General features: G+C 45.1%; 1 protein-coding gene across 1 annotated transcript in view; it reads left to right on the top strand.

Moving 5' to 3' along the window:
* The window catches only part of PTPRN2 (protein tyrosine phosphatase receptor type N2), a 583,237-nt gene that overhangs the window by 190,257 nt on the left and 374,143 nt on the right, over positions 1–18,837 (top strand). Inside the window, exon 10 of the mRNA XM_033165163.1 lies at positions 15,051–15,137. Within this exon, the coding sequence (XP_033021054.1) occupies positions 15,051–15,137 (87 nt within the window). The remainder of the gene's footprint in view (positions 1–15,050; positions 15,138–18,837) is intronic.

Below are 18,837 nucleotides of genomic sequence, written 5' to 3' on the forward strand. Positions count from 1 at the left end.
GAAAAACCGAGGAGAGGTCAGAGGGAGAAGTGTAGGAAGAGTTGTTGGATGCTGAAGGGGCAACAGGATTTTGTGAAGAGGGAGAGCCTGTGACAGGGAGCATTTCCGACTCAGAGGATGAAGCAGAGGAGTGGGGGCAAGAGGCCTCTCCCTGATTCTCTTCAAGGACAAGCAGAGTGATGCATCGAGCAGAACAGATATTAGAGCTGTCCAGACACCGTTTTGAGACTGCTTGGGAAACATCTGGGAAAGGAGGAGCCTTAGAGGTAGAGACCGTCAGTCCTGGCAACTGCTCTATAGGGGCAAGACTTACTGGGAAGTGTTGCTGAGCTGTATGCTGTTTCTTTGAATAACTTCTCTGACAAAATCTGCTTCTTGCTTGCCGACCCACTTCTGACTCCAGCCCTGACAGGGAGTCAAGGAAAAGAAGAGTGGTAACAACACAACAAACTAAAATATTAAAATTCAGCAATGGCAGTTCGTCGTTTGTAGCCATGTTCCAATGGTATCCTCTCAGTCAGCAATGTATATTAATAACTTGGGGTGGGCAGGCTAATTCCACTCATACTGCACATATCTGCACTTATTCTAGGGGCATTACTAGCAGAAAGGCCTTGGAAAATAGGGGTAGAAATGACAGGGGCATATGAAAGGAGAAGGCAAAAGCTCCATAAAGGAGATGGATCAAGGAAGTTCAAAGAGAAAGACTGGAGGAAGGTGATACAGGTCAATGAGGAAAAGGTGAAGACGGGGGTGAGGAGGGAAAGAGAAAATTGATACAGAGGGGAGAAGCACATGATCAGGAGGCTACAGAAGTAAAGAAGGTTGAAGGTCACACGTTGATTCTACGAAACCTTTGACTACACATCTCTTGTTTTCCAGGAATCGGCAGAAATACCTACTTACAGCTATGATATTTTCTGGCTAAATAAATCCTGGCTGCGTTTTACGAGTGGGAAAATAAAGCCACTTAAAATAAAATAAAAACCCCACACAAATCCACACCTATTACAGAGGCAAACAAGCAGCAATGAAACCTTATATAACCATTGGAGAGGAATTTCATTCTGTAGTATGTAGTAGGAAGAGCTCATATACCGGTATTTCTGAATTTCTTGGGGAAAGGTGGGATTTGCTTCAACCTCAAACACTTTGCAGAATCTTTGCAAAGCTTTCGGGGAAATTGGAAATTATAGACTTACAGGTTCCAAATCCTTAGTGAACCTCCCAAAGCCCCAAAATAATTGATTCAAATTTCCCCCAGTATTTATCTAGTTCATACCCCACCCTTCCAAAGTAAAGGGCATCATTGGTTATAAAACCATCATAAAACAACTTCACTAATTAAAGAGGTTTAAAAATTAATAACTTTTACACTCACCAGGTCTATATGCTTTCGCCATCTGTTGCATCTGTAGGCATTTAAGAGACTGCAGATGGTCCTGTTACCTTCCAGTGCTATTCATGCTTTTGTTGCTCTAAAGCACACAACTCTCTACAGCCTTATTCTACTCTTGCCTCTGATCCTCTTCCCATTGTGCCTGGTGACTCCAGATTAGGCTAAAGGAAGCAAATGGTCCCAGGGAGTCTTTTATTTTTTTGGCCACCCCCCACCCCGTCCTGCTCGATTGTGGATGGTCAGCAACCATCCTGTGTGCCCAATGCTTATGAGATTAATTTGGAATAAATTGCTTTGCAGATTGCAGAGCAGTTTTAATCCATAATAGGAAATGGATTACGAAGAACTATATTATATGTGTTCTTAAAAAAATAAAAATGTTTTGTTTGTGGAAGACATCTTTCCTAATACTTTACTACTGCTCTGCCATAGCAACATGTGGCCAACCGGGCGTCAAACTATATGATCCCCCAGATACAAGAAGCTGTTAAAACTCCCCCAATCTTCATTTCTTCCTAGTGGTGATAGCTGTATAACAGTGTTTTAAGGATCAGTGTGCATGATTGACCTGAACACTAGCCTCCTCTTCTGCTGGTAGTAAATTCCTGCTTGTGTGTATGAGGTTATCCAACTTGTCAGGGGCACCATCTACTGGGGGAGGAGGCCAGGAGCCAAGGGTCCCCCAAATTTTAAAGGGAGTGGCTTGAGACCCCTCAAAATCCCATGGTGGCTGTGCACACGGCCTGCGTGCATGCTGTGTGGCATGCTCATGTCACATGCGCCCACTGTGTGGCATGCGCGAGTGATATCAGCACATCAAACGGCATGTGCACACAGCTGGTGCCTGCCCCCTCGATTGCAGGGGCAGGTCGGTGCACTTGCAACTTGTTTTTCACAAGCAGAATCAGCAGTTTTGCATAAGCTGGTGCTTGAAGAGTTCCCTTTCATTAAGTTTGCAAATTCTACTACCCCTTGATTCCCCTCCCCCTTCTAGCTAAAGAGAACGCACACATGCACACACACCATATCTTCTTCAGTGTGGCTCACAAAAGGAAAGAGAGAGGTCCCTCTTCAAACACCGATTACAGTTTAGCCCACAATGATTTAAGTAGGGATGGAAAAATGGCAAACAAATGAGATTATCCTATTCACCACAATATGGTATTTGGCATCAGGGTGGATATTGAGAGCAGATGTCATGATCAGAGTACTTCTGTGTGCTGGAGTGTGTGTGTGTGTGTGTGTGTGTGTGTGTGTGTGTGTGTGTGTAATGATTGTTTTCCATTTAATATGGAAACACTGCGGAAGTGTCATATAACTCACAGGCAAAGGCAAATTCCGCTAAGGAAGCACTCTCTTATTGCCTCTGTTGTGGGTGGAGCCAGCATGTATTTGAAATGAGACCCACCCACCCCACTAAAGCCTTATTTGGTGTCACATTTCCATAACAGCCCCTGCGAACGGATCCCTTCTTCACTCCTACGTTCCTGTTACCTTTCTCATGATATGTAATTTCCATTGACCTTCATAGTCTGACCACCGAAATTGATTTTTGCAAAGTGTCATCTGCTTTATAAATTGGTCTGGACTTGAATCTGTCTTGAGTTAAAAGGTTTAAATTTCACACCTATTTGTAGTGGGGAAGGAAGAGAAGGAAGGTAGGTGCCCAAAATGTGGCAAGCAGAGATTTGCTGTCTTGTCAAAACAGAAGTAAGCTTATGAATGTTCAGTAGCTAATAAAGCCTTAGAGGAAACAAGGCTGGGGGAAATGGATTGGAGCCAGATGAAGTTAAATTGCAGTGTTCTTAATAATCATCACCACAGGCTTGTTTGAGCTCTCAGGTAACAGAACTCTGCAGGAACCATTCCTGCCACAACATGGCTACCAAGCACAAATCCTGTTTACACGTGAGTTACTGCATGCAATAACTCTTCTACATTTTAATTTTAAATGATTCAAGATTTAGAGTTCAAGTCGCAAGGCTGTATTCTATACAGGCAAAAGGTATCCATTTGTATATGGGGAGATATGGGGCTGTTGTTCAGTGCTAGATAATGTGTTTTGCATGCAAAAGGTTTCAGGTCCAACCCAATTTGTGTGTGTGAGCCTTGACATATTTTACATACTGGTATACCAGAAAGAGTAACACAATGCAAGTGGGGAGGGGAATCTCACTGTGGTTGGCTGCTCAACTTTACGCTTCATTCTTCTTTTGCAAAGCCAAGTAGGGCCCAAAGTAGAAAACATTCCAAATTAGCTCTCAACAATCACTTGTACAGTGGCATTCGCTTGAAGAGAGATCTCACAAAAGCAAATATTGAATAAAACAAGTCTGCAGATTGCACCTAGGGAAATCCTACTAAGTCTGTTCTCTCCAAGTTGTAAGTTCACTTCTTGGCAAAACATATTGATGCTTTTGTTTTTGTTTTTGTTTTGGGGAAAGTAAATTTCCACAAAGGGCAAAGTTTTGTTATGACTTACAGACTGGTTCTTAATGATAAGAGAGAGAGAGAGAGAGAGAGAGAGAGAGAGAGAGAGAGAGAGAGAGAGAGAGATCATGTATGAAAGGCTACTTCTCAGAGCATGAATAAGTGCCCAGTGAGTTACCCCAAGGGTATGTGGAGGATTTAAAATTCCACATGGATTTAAATACATTGACGGATTAAGAAGCACAATGGCTGATGAATTCCAGGGTAATGGATTGGTAGAAGACAGCTCTTATATTTTGAAAATATAAGGTCTGAGAATAAAAATATAAGGTCTGCTCACCCAGACTCTGAGGTTTTGGAGAGTGTGGAGGAAACGCATGGTTGCCTGATAAGTTGTTTCATTAAACCTTTTGTGTGTGAATGAAAGAGCAGATGCATATGACTTGTATGCTGTTGTTGCTGAGTTTGATAGTATTTCAGTGCAGCTGTAAAAGTACAGATGGAAATTTCCAAGAAGATCAGTTTGAATTGCTCACATACACATGGATGCTTAAGTCTCCCAAAACCAGCAGTCTTCAACACTGACTCTTGAGACCAACTCTGTCAGCTCAGGCAGGAAGACTACTGGGCAGCAAGGCGGGTGGTAAACCAAGAGAATCCGTAATCTGTCCCAATTGCCCAATGCCAGGAACACTCACTCTAGATCCCCCACAACGGACAGAGAGCCTGGAGAGAGAGAGAGAGAGAGAGAGAGAGAGAGCAACTCCCCCCTCCCCAACCCTTAAGTCTGCCCTGATCATGCACCGAGTACCCAGGTGGGCACAGCAGCTGGTTGAGACCAACTCCACTCTGGTCATCCACCCAGGTCTTGGTGATACAGACCAGATCGGTCTCCTCATCCACAATTGGATCATGGCTGAGGAAGGTCTTACTAAGAGCTGAATTGCCATTCGACAACAGCTGCAGACCCGAGGACTGGCTGACACACAATTCACCAGGTTGGAGCAGGGATAGCACATGGCACAGTCACCAACTGCCTGTGCCTTGTGCCCCTTACCCAGCGTGCCCACCCACTACACCATACCTCTCCCTACTCTGAACCGCTTTGCTTGCCTACCCTTGCTCTCCCCTGTTGCTCTCCCTCTCTTCCAAGGCACATTCTACACCTGAAAAGAAAGAAAAAACACCCAGATTTTAAAACCCGCAGATTAAAAGCTGTTTAAAAACATTTAAAGCATTGTAAACAGTTGGGGCAGTAACACCAATAGCAAGAGCCCCCAACAGGACCCTTTAGACACTGCCACAATAAAAACAAATAATGAGGATTTTTATTTCTGTTTCATTACTAAACGCAACAAAATTGTTTCTGAGGTTTTCTGCCCATCACTGAAAGACTGCAATAGTTGTTTATCTCATGTGGGTTTTTGCAATGAGTGTGTGTGTGTGTGTGTGTGTGTGTGTGTGTGTACACAGGTAATTTGGGCTTACCTGTGTTCCAGAAAAGTAATTAAAGCTAGTGTAATGACAATATTGTGTTCATTTCTGCCTCTCGCCTTCCTGAGGGTGTTTGTAACGCTGCTGGATATTAGCACCGAAATGCTCTGATCAGCCTTGGTACAGTTGCTTTTGCAACTCACTTTGACATTCAGTTTTGATTTTGTAGCCTGCAGAGATATTACAGTTTTATGCGTACAAATGATAGGAAGGAAATGCCAGCAACGTATTGTATGACTTTTCTTGCACCTCTGGGTAAAAATAATATTACAGTGTTAAAAAGAGAGAGAGAGAGAGAGAGAGAGAGAGAGAGAGAGAGAGAGAGAGAGAGAGAAGCCCACTCCACTTTCTGACACCTCTTGTCTCACACGCATTTGAACCACTGTCCTCAGGAGTGAAGGATCTAATTAACACACAAGCCCCCGAGTTCCTGTGACAGCCCTGCTTTCATTGCGACTTGTGAAGAATCAAGAGTTCTACCCTAGTCTTGAAATTCAAGGGTGACTTTTTAATGAATAACCTAGGTACAGCATTCCCCCTCCCTGTGGAAATACTCAAATAACATTTTTTTAAAAAACAAAAAACGGAAACATCATTGTATTACACATCTAGAAAAACCATATACAGTGGTACCTCGGGTTACAGACACTTCAAGTTAGACACTTCAGGTTACAGACTCCACTAACCCAGAAATAGTACCTCGCGTTAAGAACTTTGCTTCAGTATGAGAACAGAAATCGTGCGGCGGCGGCGGCATGGAGGCAGTGGGAGGCCCCATTAGCTAAAGTGGTACCTCAGGTTAAGAACAGTTTCAGGTTAAGAACAGACCTCCAGAACAAATTACGGTAAGTTCTTAACCTGAGGTACCACTGTATTTAAATACTAGCCTAGAGGGAGTGCCACCGTCCTACGTATATGGCACAGTGTCCCTTGAATTATTTTTGGGGAGCGGATGCATGAGGTTTGGAAGAAATTAAGAAATATTACTTTCCTAGCTGGGGTCCAAAGAAGCTATTATATCAATAGATATTCCCTCAGAGTACTGCACACGTTCATTTAAAGGTACTTTAAACAAAATGTGAAGAGCAGTGCTCCTTAGCATAACATGCAACTTGTACATCACACTACTGATTTAAAACCCACATTGTATTCTAATACTGTAATAGGTTGTGATGATGTGGGAAATATTTTGCATTGCAGTAATTAAAAATAAGAACCTGAATGGGCTGGTGTGTGTGTGTGTGTGTGTGTGTGTGTGTGTGTGTGTTTTATTTTGACCCCAGCTCTCCCAATGCATTATTTACTTGAGTGATATCTAAGAGTGCTGGGTTTTTTTTTCCTTTGTGGCATTCTATTCCAAAGTATTATGAAATTCAGAAATAACTCTTAATACCACTACACTGAATTTTTAAGTAGTGTGCTGTGACGTCTCATGTCATAAGTGGGACAAAGTTATAAAGTTTAAATTTTCTAAGGACTGCTTTATGTTAATTTTGGGAAGTGCAATAATATTGCAACTGAAGGAGTCATACAAAGTAACTTTCTTGACTTTACTATTATTTTGCAGGGTTTTTAAGAATAAATAAAATCAAACTGATTATTTACTAATACAGCCAGCCCTGCATTTGAAAGTACGTGTGTTTGTGTGTGTGTGTGTTGTATAAATAAATAGATGTAGGTAAATAATGTGTGTGGGTGTTCTGCCAAGGGGCAGGGTTCTCCTTTTTTTGAATCTGGATCCAATAAAACACACAGATGGAAGAAGAACACAAAAAAAGTATGCTTTAATTTTCTAGATACAATCAGACAAACGTAGCGTACCTGACCAACGCCCAAACACAAATCTCCTCCTCTTCTGCCGCCCGGGGCTTCAAGAGAGCAGCGGGAGAGATCCCTCACACCAGAAACCCCACAGCACCCAAGACCTAGTCTGTGGCGAAGCCCCAATCTGTCCCCTCCATTCCCTTGCTTATATAGCTGACTTAAGTTTGATTGTTTTCACCTGGCTATCAGGCACCATTCCCGAATGGTCAGGGAATCAGGCACCTGAGTGTGGCTTGGCCAAGGTCATTGGCAGCTGAAGGTGTTCTCGACTAATTGCATCCTCCTCACAAGCAACCTTACTTTGCTAATTAGAGGAGGAAAAGGGAATAGGACATGTAACCTGACTCCTCGTGATTACAAAGATCTTCCGCGAGTTTCCACTACACTCCACCCCTTAACATATCCTATTTCCTTTTCATCCTCGGTGTCATTTGATTGAGTATAGCCCACATAGGTTGCACCTTTGCATACAGCTGCTTAATTTTAACAAACAAAAAACAAGTGAAGATCATGGAAATACATATAATCACCAAAACAATGATAACCGGATGCAAGGCCAGGTTCAAAATATTGGTCATGGTGGGACTCCATCCGGAGAATATGTCCCACCAATGATGCACAGTGAGATCCCCAACGTCTCGCATCACCCGCACTAACTCTGCTCCCTCATGTTTAATTTTTAACATCATTCCTTTAATCAAATTTACAAAGAAAAAACCATACTCATGACTATCTATATGATCCCCCCTCAATCTGTCCTCCGGAATCTTTATCCCGCCAACTCCCCTGCGTTATCCGTTGTATTCCATGTAATGGACCATGACAGCATAAAATTATCATATGTCCATGGGATGGAGAAGTTCAGTTGTTTGGCAGACATCATCCATGTCCCCTGTCCAGTCACATTCATACATCTGCCATGGATGCCGGGGAGCCATCGCCTTTGAGACAGAGCTGGTTGTTCACACAGCAGCAGCGTAGTCGTGTTCAACTCAGGAGGATTCGATTGATCATAGATGTGCGCACAGAGGCAGACTATTACCCACCACCACCAATTCATGGTGTCCTAGAAGCATATAATAAGAAAATTATTATGGCGTATTACAAAGAAATAGGAGAGTCATTATTCTCGCCGCTTCAGCTTGGCTGCATCTAAACATATGGGTGCAGTAGCATTTGCCAAAAGCACCCAGTAGGTGGCCCCAGGTCCCTTACTAACAATCTCTCCAGGTCTGTTTGGCTGATCGGGGTATACCACCCATACCTTCTGTCCAGAGGTGAGAGTGGTATCTGTAGATCCAAACTCTCCTCTCCTCCTGACAGTAGATGGAGGTGGACCTGGTGCTTCCTGAATATCGGGTACACTGATACGCTCGCAAATGAGTTGCGCTATTCGTTGTCCTGTTAGCAGAGATGCATCTTGAGTGCTGACATTATGGAGGAGCACCTTTACTTCTCCTTGGTAGTCGGCGTCCACCACCCCTCCTAAAACCTGCAAGCCTTTTAAGGCTAGGCTGGATCGAGGTGCGATGCGCCCATAGGTTCCATGGGGAACGGTGACCCCAATCCCCAAGGGTACTAGTACCTGCCCTCCGGCTGGTACCACCACATCCTTAGGGGTTATGAGGTCAGCCCCAGCACTATCGGGCGTCGCTCGGAGGGGTGGCTGGCCATAAGGTTGGAGTTTCCAGACCTTTAGGTACTCCACTGGTGCTGGCGCTGGCAAACTTATCATTCGTTGCAATGGTGTTTGGCCAGCGCATAGTGGACGGCTATTTAGTTCAAATTCCGCCTGATCTAGAACTTTACCCCACCCCTTCAGGGTATGGGTGGGGGTCAACTGTTTAAGCTTTTGCTTTAGTAACCCATTTAGCCGTTCTACCAACCCAGAAGCCTGTGGGTGGTGAGGAATATGATATATCCACTGGATATTCCATTCATTTGCCCAATCTTTTACCTCTCCCCCTGCAAAATGACTCCCATTGTCACTCTGTACCTGAAGGGGCGCTCCATACCTCCGTATTAACATCTCCAACCCCTTTATGGTGTTCTGCTGGTTCGCTCGTGCGCAGGGGTAAGTCAAAAGATACCCTGAAAAAGTGTCTACCATGGTTAATGCATACTGCCAACGTCCACATTTGGGTAAGGGTCCTATATAATCAATCTGCCATATTTGCCCAGGACCACTTCCCCGATGTAATTTTCCCATGGGTGTCTTAGACAGAGGCATCTGTCTCACCTGGGAGCACACTTGACAATTAGCAACCACTGTGGCAGCGGCACTCACTGAACATGGAATGCCTCTCTTGATGGCCCATTCTTTGGTGGCTTTGGCCCCCAGATGCCCTGCCTTGACATGCGCCCAGCGTGCTAATACCAATAACTCTTCGTCTTCGTCTTCTGGAGTAGCTGTCCGTACTCTTGCTAACCGATCAGCAGCCTGATTGTACAGGGCAACAGGTGTCCCTGTTGTATGTCCATCTACATGTCCAATGTGCATTTGTACTTTTGAGAGCATTTGATCCAGTTTTATCCAGAGGTCCTGCCCCCACAATGGTCGGTTGTGGATGCAAAAGCCATCCTGTTTCCACTTTGGAAACCATGCAGTCAGCCCTTTAAACACAGCCCAAGAATCAGTATAGATATATACAACATCCCCTCCTTGCTCAATTGCATGTTCCATGACCATTAATACAGCCATTAACTCAGCATATTGGCTGGACTTCCCTTTTCCTCCTCTGGTCAGAGTAATTTGTTTTCGAGGATTTAAAGCGGCGGCACGCCAGACTCGCTCATTTCCCTGGTAACGGGCGGAGCCATCGGTGAACCAGACTTCGTCATGAGTAACCTGCTCATACGGGGGAGCTTCCTGTGCTGGGGGATCTTTAAGTTCTAAGCTAGGAATTTCTTGGATTTCTTCCCCTGTAGGAGTCACAGCCAACACTTGCTCCTGCAGTGCGCTCACCCCATGAGAACCAGGTCTAGCTCTTTCTGCAATATACCACTTCCACTTTATAAGGGAAGATTGTTGAGCTCTCCCTACCCTGGGACTGGTAGAATTATCATTCACCCAAGCCATGATAGGAATGGCTGGTCGTAATACAACAGGGTCGGATCCAGTTAGCCTAGCAGTTTCAACCAAGGCCCAATAGCATGCTAAAAGCTGCTTTTCAAAAGGGGTGTACTGAACCGTGGGCAATTTACGAGACCAAAATCCTAGGGGGACGCGCTTCCCCTGCAGGCTTTTCTGCCACAAGCTCCAGACTGCAACTTCCTTATTTGCAGAGACTTGTAACTCAAATGGTTGCCCTTTAAGGTAAGGACCTAAAGGCATAGCAGCTGCCACGGCCGCTTTGGCATCAGACAGAGCTTTCTCCTGCAGCTCCCCCCATTCAAACTGAGCCTTCTTTCGTGTCACGTTATACACGGGTCTTAGTATCTGGGCTAGATGTGGTATATGCTGTCTCCAGTACCCCATCAGTCCTACCAGCCGCTGGGCTTCGGTTTTGGACGTAGGAGCCTGGAGGGTAGCGATTACATTCAGAACTTTTTCAGGGATATGCCTCACTGGTCCAGCCCACACCACCCCTAGGAATTGTACCTGCTGAGCAGGGCCCTGAATTTTCTTGGGGTTGATCTCCCACCCTCGGGACCGCATATGGTCAATCACTGTTATTAACCCTTGCTGCACATCTTCTTCCGTGGGTCCCGAGATAAAGACATCATCAATGTAGTGGGCTAAAAACAGGGCTAGGCTCAGTGTAATCTGCTGCAGGTCCCTAGCCACTAGCCCATGACATAAGGTGGGACTATGCAGATACCCTTGCGGTAAGACTTGGAAAGTATACTGTCTTCCCTCCCATGTAAAAGCAAACTGATCTTGCGATTCTGCATCAATTGGGATAGAGAAGAAGGCATTTGCTAAGTCAATTACCGCATGCCACACCCCGGCGTTCTTCTCAATATGTTCTAACAAAGTTACCATATCAGGTACAGCTACGGCCAGGGGCGGGGCATGTTTGTTCAGTTGACGATAATCTACCGTCATCCTCCATGTACCGTCAGGCTTTTTCACTGGCCACACGGGGGCGTTAAAGGGAGATGCAGCCGGCCTTAATATCCCCACCTCAAGGAGCCCTTGGATTGTACGAGATATTTCTTCATGGCCACCTGGAAGCCGATATTGTTTAACATTTACAGGCTTGGCAGGTGGTGGTATCTTGAGTGGGGTCCACTTGGCCCTACCTACTGTGATTGCTCTGACCCCAAAAACGTATCTTCCTAGCGGGGTATAAAACTCCCGACCTTGCAACAGGTCTATCCCAATGATGTACTCTGGTACATGGGATATGTAGACTCTTGCCCAAAAGGGGAGCGAATCCCCCAAAGCCACACGCAGTCTTACTCGGGTGGTGAGTTCTTCCCCATCCCCATACGCGTTAATATATACAATCTCTCCCTTATGTTTTGCTGGATTACCATATATCAGAGTGACCTCAGCTCCAGTATCCATGAGAGCTAACACTCGCTGCACATTTGCTTTGGACCAATGAATGGTTAAGGGAATGTGTGGGCGCGGGTCCCCAGGGATAGCCGTCTTTATTGGCCTCACCGCTGGAGCCCTGCCACACCCCTATCCAGTAGGTTGGGGTATTTCCCACCTATGTTCTGACAAAGAGGGGTACAGTGACTCCGGGGGTGGGGCAGTCGGCGTAACCGTGCCCCTGACCCGGGGGCCAGTCCCCTCCTTTTTAATTTTCCCTGCACATTTTTGCTTCCACAAGTTGTACATTTCTGCAGTGGGAATGCCATCTACATCTTCCTTGCGAACCCCTGCTTCCAATAATTCCAAAAACATCTGCTTCCTCGTCACCTTAGGGGTGGAGGATGTTTTATCTGTCCTGGTGAAGGACTTCTTATCAGTCCCTGACTTTCCCTTCTCCTGTGCTATTCGGGCGCGGGGTTTAGCGACATTTTCTCTCTCTGCCTCCCCTAATTGTCCTATCAAGAGAGCAACTTCACCAACAGGTCTCCCTTGGGCGGGGCCCAGCAGCGCTAACAATGGGCCACGCATATGTGAAGGTGCGCCCTTTAACAGCCGCGCCCTCATGCCGGCAGTGAGACGCTGACTCTCTGGTCCCTGGAACCCTTGCTGATAGATCCCAGCCTGCAAAGCCATGCCACGCAGCTGTTCTATGGCTTCCTCAATGGTTTGCCAGGGGCCTGGCTGTTCTTCCCAATCCATTGGGGCGGGGTATCTGGCGTATACAGCCTCTACACACCACTGAAATAGGGAACCTGTTGCACCCAAATTAGGCATGCGCAAAAACTGATTAACCAATGTATCACGAGATAGGGTCCCCAATTTTACCAACTCCTCCCCCGTCAAGTAAAGACTGGTAGTTCCCTGGTCCCACAACCTAACCAGCCATTGGCTCAACCCCTCCCCGGGTTTTTGCCTGTTTGTCTTCGCCATTTCCGCCAACTCCTGCTGAGTATAATCCCGTACTATCCGGGTGGCCTGGGCCGCTTGTGGGTTACCTGGCGGCCCCTTACTCTTGTTGGTCACTAGAGGACGTGCCTCAGCAACCCATTCCTCTTCATTCCCCTCATCTTCTCCCTCTGTCCATTCTGACTCCTCATCACTAGAATCCCAAATGTCCCCACTCCATGTCTTGGGGTCCCATTCCCGGGAAGCAATGAGGGCTCTAACCTTCCGAGGGTTAGGGATACACTTCTTTCTTACCCGCTTTGGGTGTTTCATTTTAGCGAAGCGAATAGCCATAGTGGCAGCCCGCTCCTTAGCCAGTTCTTCCCTCCCCCGAGCGCTTTCTAGCACCTCCTTAAGAATTGCCTGCTGGTCCTTTAAAGCAGCGATGTCCTCTAATTGCTGCTGTACCTTCCTCTGAGAGGCTTCTAATTGCTCCCAAACACTCCGGAGCGCAGTGAGTAGGACCCATCCAAGCCCCCCCACTGTCTTCTGCCCCGCACCTTTCTCTATCCCCATTAGCTGCAAACACTTAGACACAGCCATAGGGGTAGCACCTCCAAACCCAGCCATCTCAGCATCCCATGACACTGGTGGGGTCAACTGGTTCAAAATTTGAGCCACTGGTGCCCAAGCACTAGTGCTGGGCCAACCAGGGATATGGCTCTGGCCATCCTCCTGCCTAGGGCTTTTCTTCTTCCACCAGGGCATTGTCTCCAGATCCTGCTCACAGCGCCAAATGTTCTGCCAAGGGGCAGGGTTCTCCTTTTTTTGAATCTGGATCCAATAAAACACACAGATGGAAGAAGAACACAAAAAAAGTATGCTTTAATTTTCTAGATACAATCAGACAAACGTAGCGTACCTGACCAACGCCCAAACACAAATCTCCTCCTCTTCTGCCGCCCGGGGCTTCAAGAGAGCAGCGGGAGAGATCCCTCACACCAGAAACCCCACAGCACCCAAGACCTAGTCTGTGGCGAAGCCCCAATCTGTCCCCTCCATTCCCTTGCTTATATAGCTGACTTAAGTTTGATTGTTTTCACCTGGCTATCAGGCACCATTCCCGAATGGTCAGGGAATCAGGCACCTGAGTGTGGCTTGGCCAAGGTCATTGGCAGCTGAAGGTGTTCTCGACTAATTGCATCCTCCTCACAAGCAACCTTACTTTGCTAATTAGAGGAGGAAAAGGGAATAGGACATGTAACCTGACTCCTCGTGATTACAAAGATCTTCCGCGAGTTTCCACTACAGTGGGTCAGGTGAATATTGACAGTCCCAAACAAAATTTATGAATGTCACTATTTTCTGGTATATGTTGCCACTTGCTGGAAGCTAAACTGGTGCATGCCAGCAAACTCAGTGACTAACAGCATTCACTGAAGATATCTGTGCTGATATTGACCAAACCTGTAACTTTATAATCTTGATTTGCAGCTAAATCTGTTTCTCAAATGATGGTAGCAAAGTATTGCTAATAATAATAATAATAATAATAATAATAATAATAATAATAATAATAATAATAATAATACCCTGCCCACCTGGGCAGCATACAGTACGTATAAAAATATAATAAAACGTCAAACATTAAAAACTTCCCGATACAGGGCTGCCTTCAGATGTCTTCTAAAAGTTGTGCAGTTCTTTATCTCCTTGACATCTGATGGCAGGGCGTTCCACAGGGAGGGTGCCACTGCCAAGAAGGCCCTCTGCCTGGTTTCCAATTAAAAATGTAATTAAAAAGCATGATATTGAGGAAGACTAGAAGGCTCAAAGACACGTTTTTTTGAGCAACACACACACACACACACACACACACACACACACACACACAGGAAAATTAACTTCCATACACTCAGTCACTCTTCAGGACAGTGTAGTTAGCACTATTGTTTATTCTTGATTATTATAATGTTTGTTTCTCCTTTTGCTGGGCATGAATTCATTTCAGAAGCAAATGAATTGAAGAAGAAATGTCTTCCTGCGTCCACTTCATAGAGTCCTGTAATTTGACATTCATTTGTTTGTTTCCAACCTCATCTGGCTCTCTTCCTCCCTCCCACTTTTTTTTAAAAACAACAACAACAACACGTGTAACATTTTTTCCCATTGAGGACCAAGATAAACTGGTCGCTGCATCGTTGGACCCATTACACTTCCTAACAATTCCATTTGCACCTTATTGTTTGTCTTACTGCTGGAAAATTCAGGTGATTCATCATGCCTGAGGAAGCACCTGATCCCATTTCCCTCGATAGCGCAATTGCTATGTGACAGGAATACAGTTAAGCATTGGCTTCGAACCACCTAACCGTTCCAAGGTGATAACTCTTTTGGGGCTTTTAGCCTCCCAAGTATTGATGAGTTCCATTTTTTTTTGTAATGCTGTGTATTCTTGCTTTCTTTCAACAGCCCTCTGAGCGAGGAAAAGGGTTTGGAGTTAATGAAGCAAGCTGCCGCCCAGCTGAAACTGCAGATGACTGCCTTTGCTGATATCAAGTACGTGCACAAAGTCCAACCCTTCTATTAATCTCATCTTAATTCCTAGATTGCTTCAACACTAACGTCCATCCTCAACCACAATAATGCAATGGTTCCGAATTGTTTTAAGGTACATTGCTGGTATATGTTTTACTCCCCTTTTCGTAATAGGGGGAGGAGACCCAATAAATTGGTTGGCAGTAGGCTCAGGTTATAGAAAACAGGGTGCATCTTCATATAATGCCTAACTAACCCTTAGAATTTACTGCCATGATATGCAATGATCCATTGGTTGCAAAAAAGGTTAAGAGGATAGGTCTATCAACAGCTATTAGTCACGAGAATTACAATGAAGTTTTCATTTTGAAGTTCAGCCTGAATTTTCTCTCAAGGACCACCCTCTTCCAGCCCCGTGACTCTGATTGTAGAAGAGAGACTGTTAAATATAAATTAAGTAGATAAATAAATAAATAAATAGGAGCGAAGCAAAATGTCACTTAGGAGAAGGATCTGAAATATTTTCCTTGTAGCATGAATTTATTTTACTGTGGGTTGTTTTTATTCGATGTTTTAATGTGTTGTAAACCGCTTTGAGAATTTTTGGTTCTTGTGAGGGAACTGCCCTCGGCAGGGCGGGAGGTCTTGTCGATGTACTGAGAGCCCTGACACCTCCTCAGTAGTGAAACTTCTTCAAGCGGGAAAAGCGGCGCCTCCTCCAGCGGGGAGGGGCAGGCTGAAACCTGGAGGAGGAACTGGCAACCCACTCCAGTATCCCTGCCAAGAAAACTCCATGGACAAAGACAACAGGCATATAAAAGATATGACGCTGGAAGATGAGCCCCTCAGGTCGGAAGGCGTCCAACATGCTACTGGGGAAGAGCGGAGGACAAGTACAAGTAGATCCAAAGCTGATGAAGCGGCTGGGCCAAAGCCGAAAGGACACTCAGTTGCGGATATGCCTGGAAGCGAAAGGAAAGTCCAATGCTGTAAAGAAAAGTATTGCATAGGAACCTGGAATGTAAGAACCATGAACCTTGGTAAGCTGGATGTGGTCAAAAATGAGATGGCAAGAATAAACATTGACATCCTAGGCATCAGTGAACTAAAATGGACGGGAATGGGCGAATTCAGTTCAGATGACTATCATATCTACTACTGCGGGCAGGAATCCCGTAAAAGAAATGGAGTGGCCCTCATAGTCAACAAAAGAGTGGCGAAAGCTGTACTGGGATGCAATTTCAAAAATGATAGATTGATCTCGATACGAATCCAAGGCAGTCCTTTTAACATCACAGTAATCCAAGTTTATGCACCAACTTCCAGTGCTGAAGAAACTGAAATTGACCAATTCTATGAAGACTTACAACACCTTATAGAAATGACACCAAAGAAGGATGTTCTTCTCATTATAGGGGATTGGAATGCTAAAGTAGGGAGTCAAGAGATAAAAGGAACAACTGGCAAGTTTGGCCTTGGAGTTCAAAATGAAGCAGGGCAAAGGCTAATAGAGTTCTGTCAGGAGAACAAGCTGGTCATCACAAACACTCTTTTCCAACAACACAAGAGACGACTCTACACATGGACATCACCAGATGGGCGACATCGAAATCAGATTGATTATATTCTCTGCAGCCAAAGATGGAGAAGCTCTATACACTCAGCAAAAACAAGACCTGGAGCTGACTGTGGCTCTGATCATCAGCTTCTTATAGCAAAATTCCAGCTTAAACTGAAGAAAGTAGGAAAAACCACTGGGCCAGTAAGATACAATCTAAATCAAATTCCTTATGAATACACAGTTGAAGTGAAAAACAGGTTTAAGGACTTAGATTTGGTGGATAGAGTGCCTGAAGAACTGTGGATGGAGGCTCGTAACATTATACAGGAGGCAGCAACGAAAACCATCCCAATGAAAAAGAAATGCAAGAAAGCAAAGTGGCTGTCCAATGAGGCCTTAAAAATAGCGGGGGAGAGAAGGCAAGCAAAATGCGAGGGAGATAGTGAAAGATACAGGAAATTGAATGCAGATTTCCAAAGAATAGCAAGGAGAGACAAGAGGGCCTTTCTAAACGAGCAATGCAAAGAAATAGAGGAAAATAACAGAATGGGAAACACCAGAGATCTGTTCAAGAAAATTGGAGATATGAAAGGAACATTTCGTACAAAGATTACCACAATTAAGGACAAAAGTGGAAAGGACCTAACAGAAGCAGAAGACATCAAGAAGAGGTGGCAAGAATACACAGAGGAACTATACCAGAAAGATATAGAGGTCTCATCCACCCCAGGTAGTGTGGTTGCTGACCTTGAGCCAGACATCCTGGAGAGTGAAGTCAAATGGGCCTTAGAAAGCCTTGCTAACAACAAGGCCAGTGGAAGTGATGATATTCCAGCTGAACTATTTAAAATCCTAAAAGATGATGCTGTTAAGGTGCTACACTCAATATGCCAACAAGTTTGGAAAACTCAGCAGTGGCCAGAGGATTGGAGAAGATCAGTTTACATCCCAATCCCAAAGAAGGGCAGTGCCAAAGAATGCTCTAACTACCGCACAATTGCACTCATTTCACACGCTAGCAAGGTTATGCTTAAAATTCTACAAGGCAGGCTTAAGCAGTACGTGGACCGAGAACTCCCAGAAGTGCAAGCTGGATTTCGAAGGGGCAGAGGAACCAGAGACCAAATTGCAAACATGCGCTGGATTATGGAGAAAGCCAGAGAGTTCCAGAAAAACATCTACTTCTGCTTCATTGACTACGCAAAAGCATTTGACTGTGTCGACCACAGCAAACTATGGAAAGTTCTTAAAGAAATGGGAGTGCCGGATCACCTCATCTGTCTCCTGAGAAATCTCTATTTGGGACAAGAAGCTACAGTTAGAACTGGATATGGAATAACTGATTGGTTCAAAATTGGGAAAGGAGTACGACAAGGCTGTATATTGTCTCCCTGCTTATTTAACTTATATGCAGAATTCATCATGCGAAAGGCTGGGCTGGATGAATCCCAAACCGGAATTAAGATTGCCGGAAAAAATATCAACAACCTCAGATATGCTGATGATACAACCTTGATGGCAGAAAGTGAGGAGGAATTGAAGAACCTTTTAATGAGGGTGAAAGAGGAAAGCGCAAAATATGGTCTGAAGCTCAACATCAAAAAAACTAAGATCATGGCCACTGGTCCCATCACCTCCTGGCAAATAGAAGGGGAAGAAATGGAGGCAGTGAGAGATTTCACTTTCTTGGGTTCCATGATCACTGCAGATGGTGACAGCAGTCACGAAATTAGAAGACGCCTGCTTCTTGGGAGAAAAGCAATGACAAACCTAGACAGCATCTTAAAAAGCAAAGACATCACCTTGCCAACAAAGGTCCGTATAGTTAAAGCTATGGTTTTCCCAGTAGTAATGTACGGAAGTGAGAGCTGGACCATCAAGAAGGCTGATCGCCGAAGAATTGATGCTTTTGAATTATGGTGCTGGAGGAGACTCTTGAGAGTCCCATGGACTGCAAGAAGATCAAACCTATCCATTCTCAAGGAAATCGGCCCTGAGTGCTCACTAGAAGGACAGATCCTGAAGTTGAGGCTCCAGTACTTTGGCCACCTCATGAGAAGAGAAGACTCCCTGGAAAAGACCCTGATGTTGGGAAAGATGGAGGGCACAAGGAGAAGGGGACGACAAAGGATGAGATGGTTGGACAGTATTCTCGAAGCT

Source organism: Lacerta agilis, chromosome 12 (genome assembly GCF_009819535.1).
Source record: "Lacerta agilis isolate rLacAgi1 chromosome 12, rLacAgi1.pri, whole genome shotgun sequence".
Taxonomy (NCBI): Eukaryota; Metazoa; Chordata; class Lepidosauria; order Squamata; family Lacertidae; genus Lacerta; species Lacerta agilis.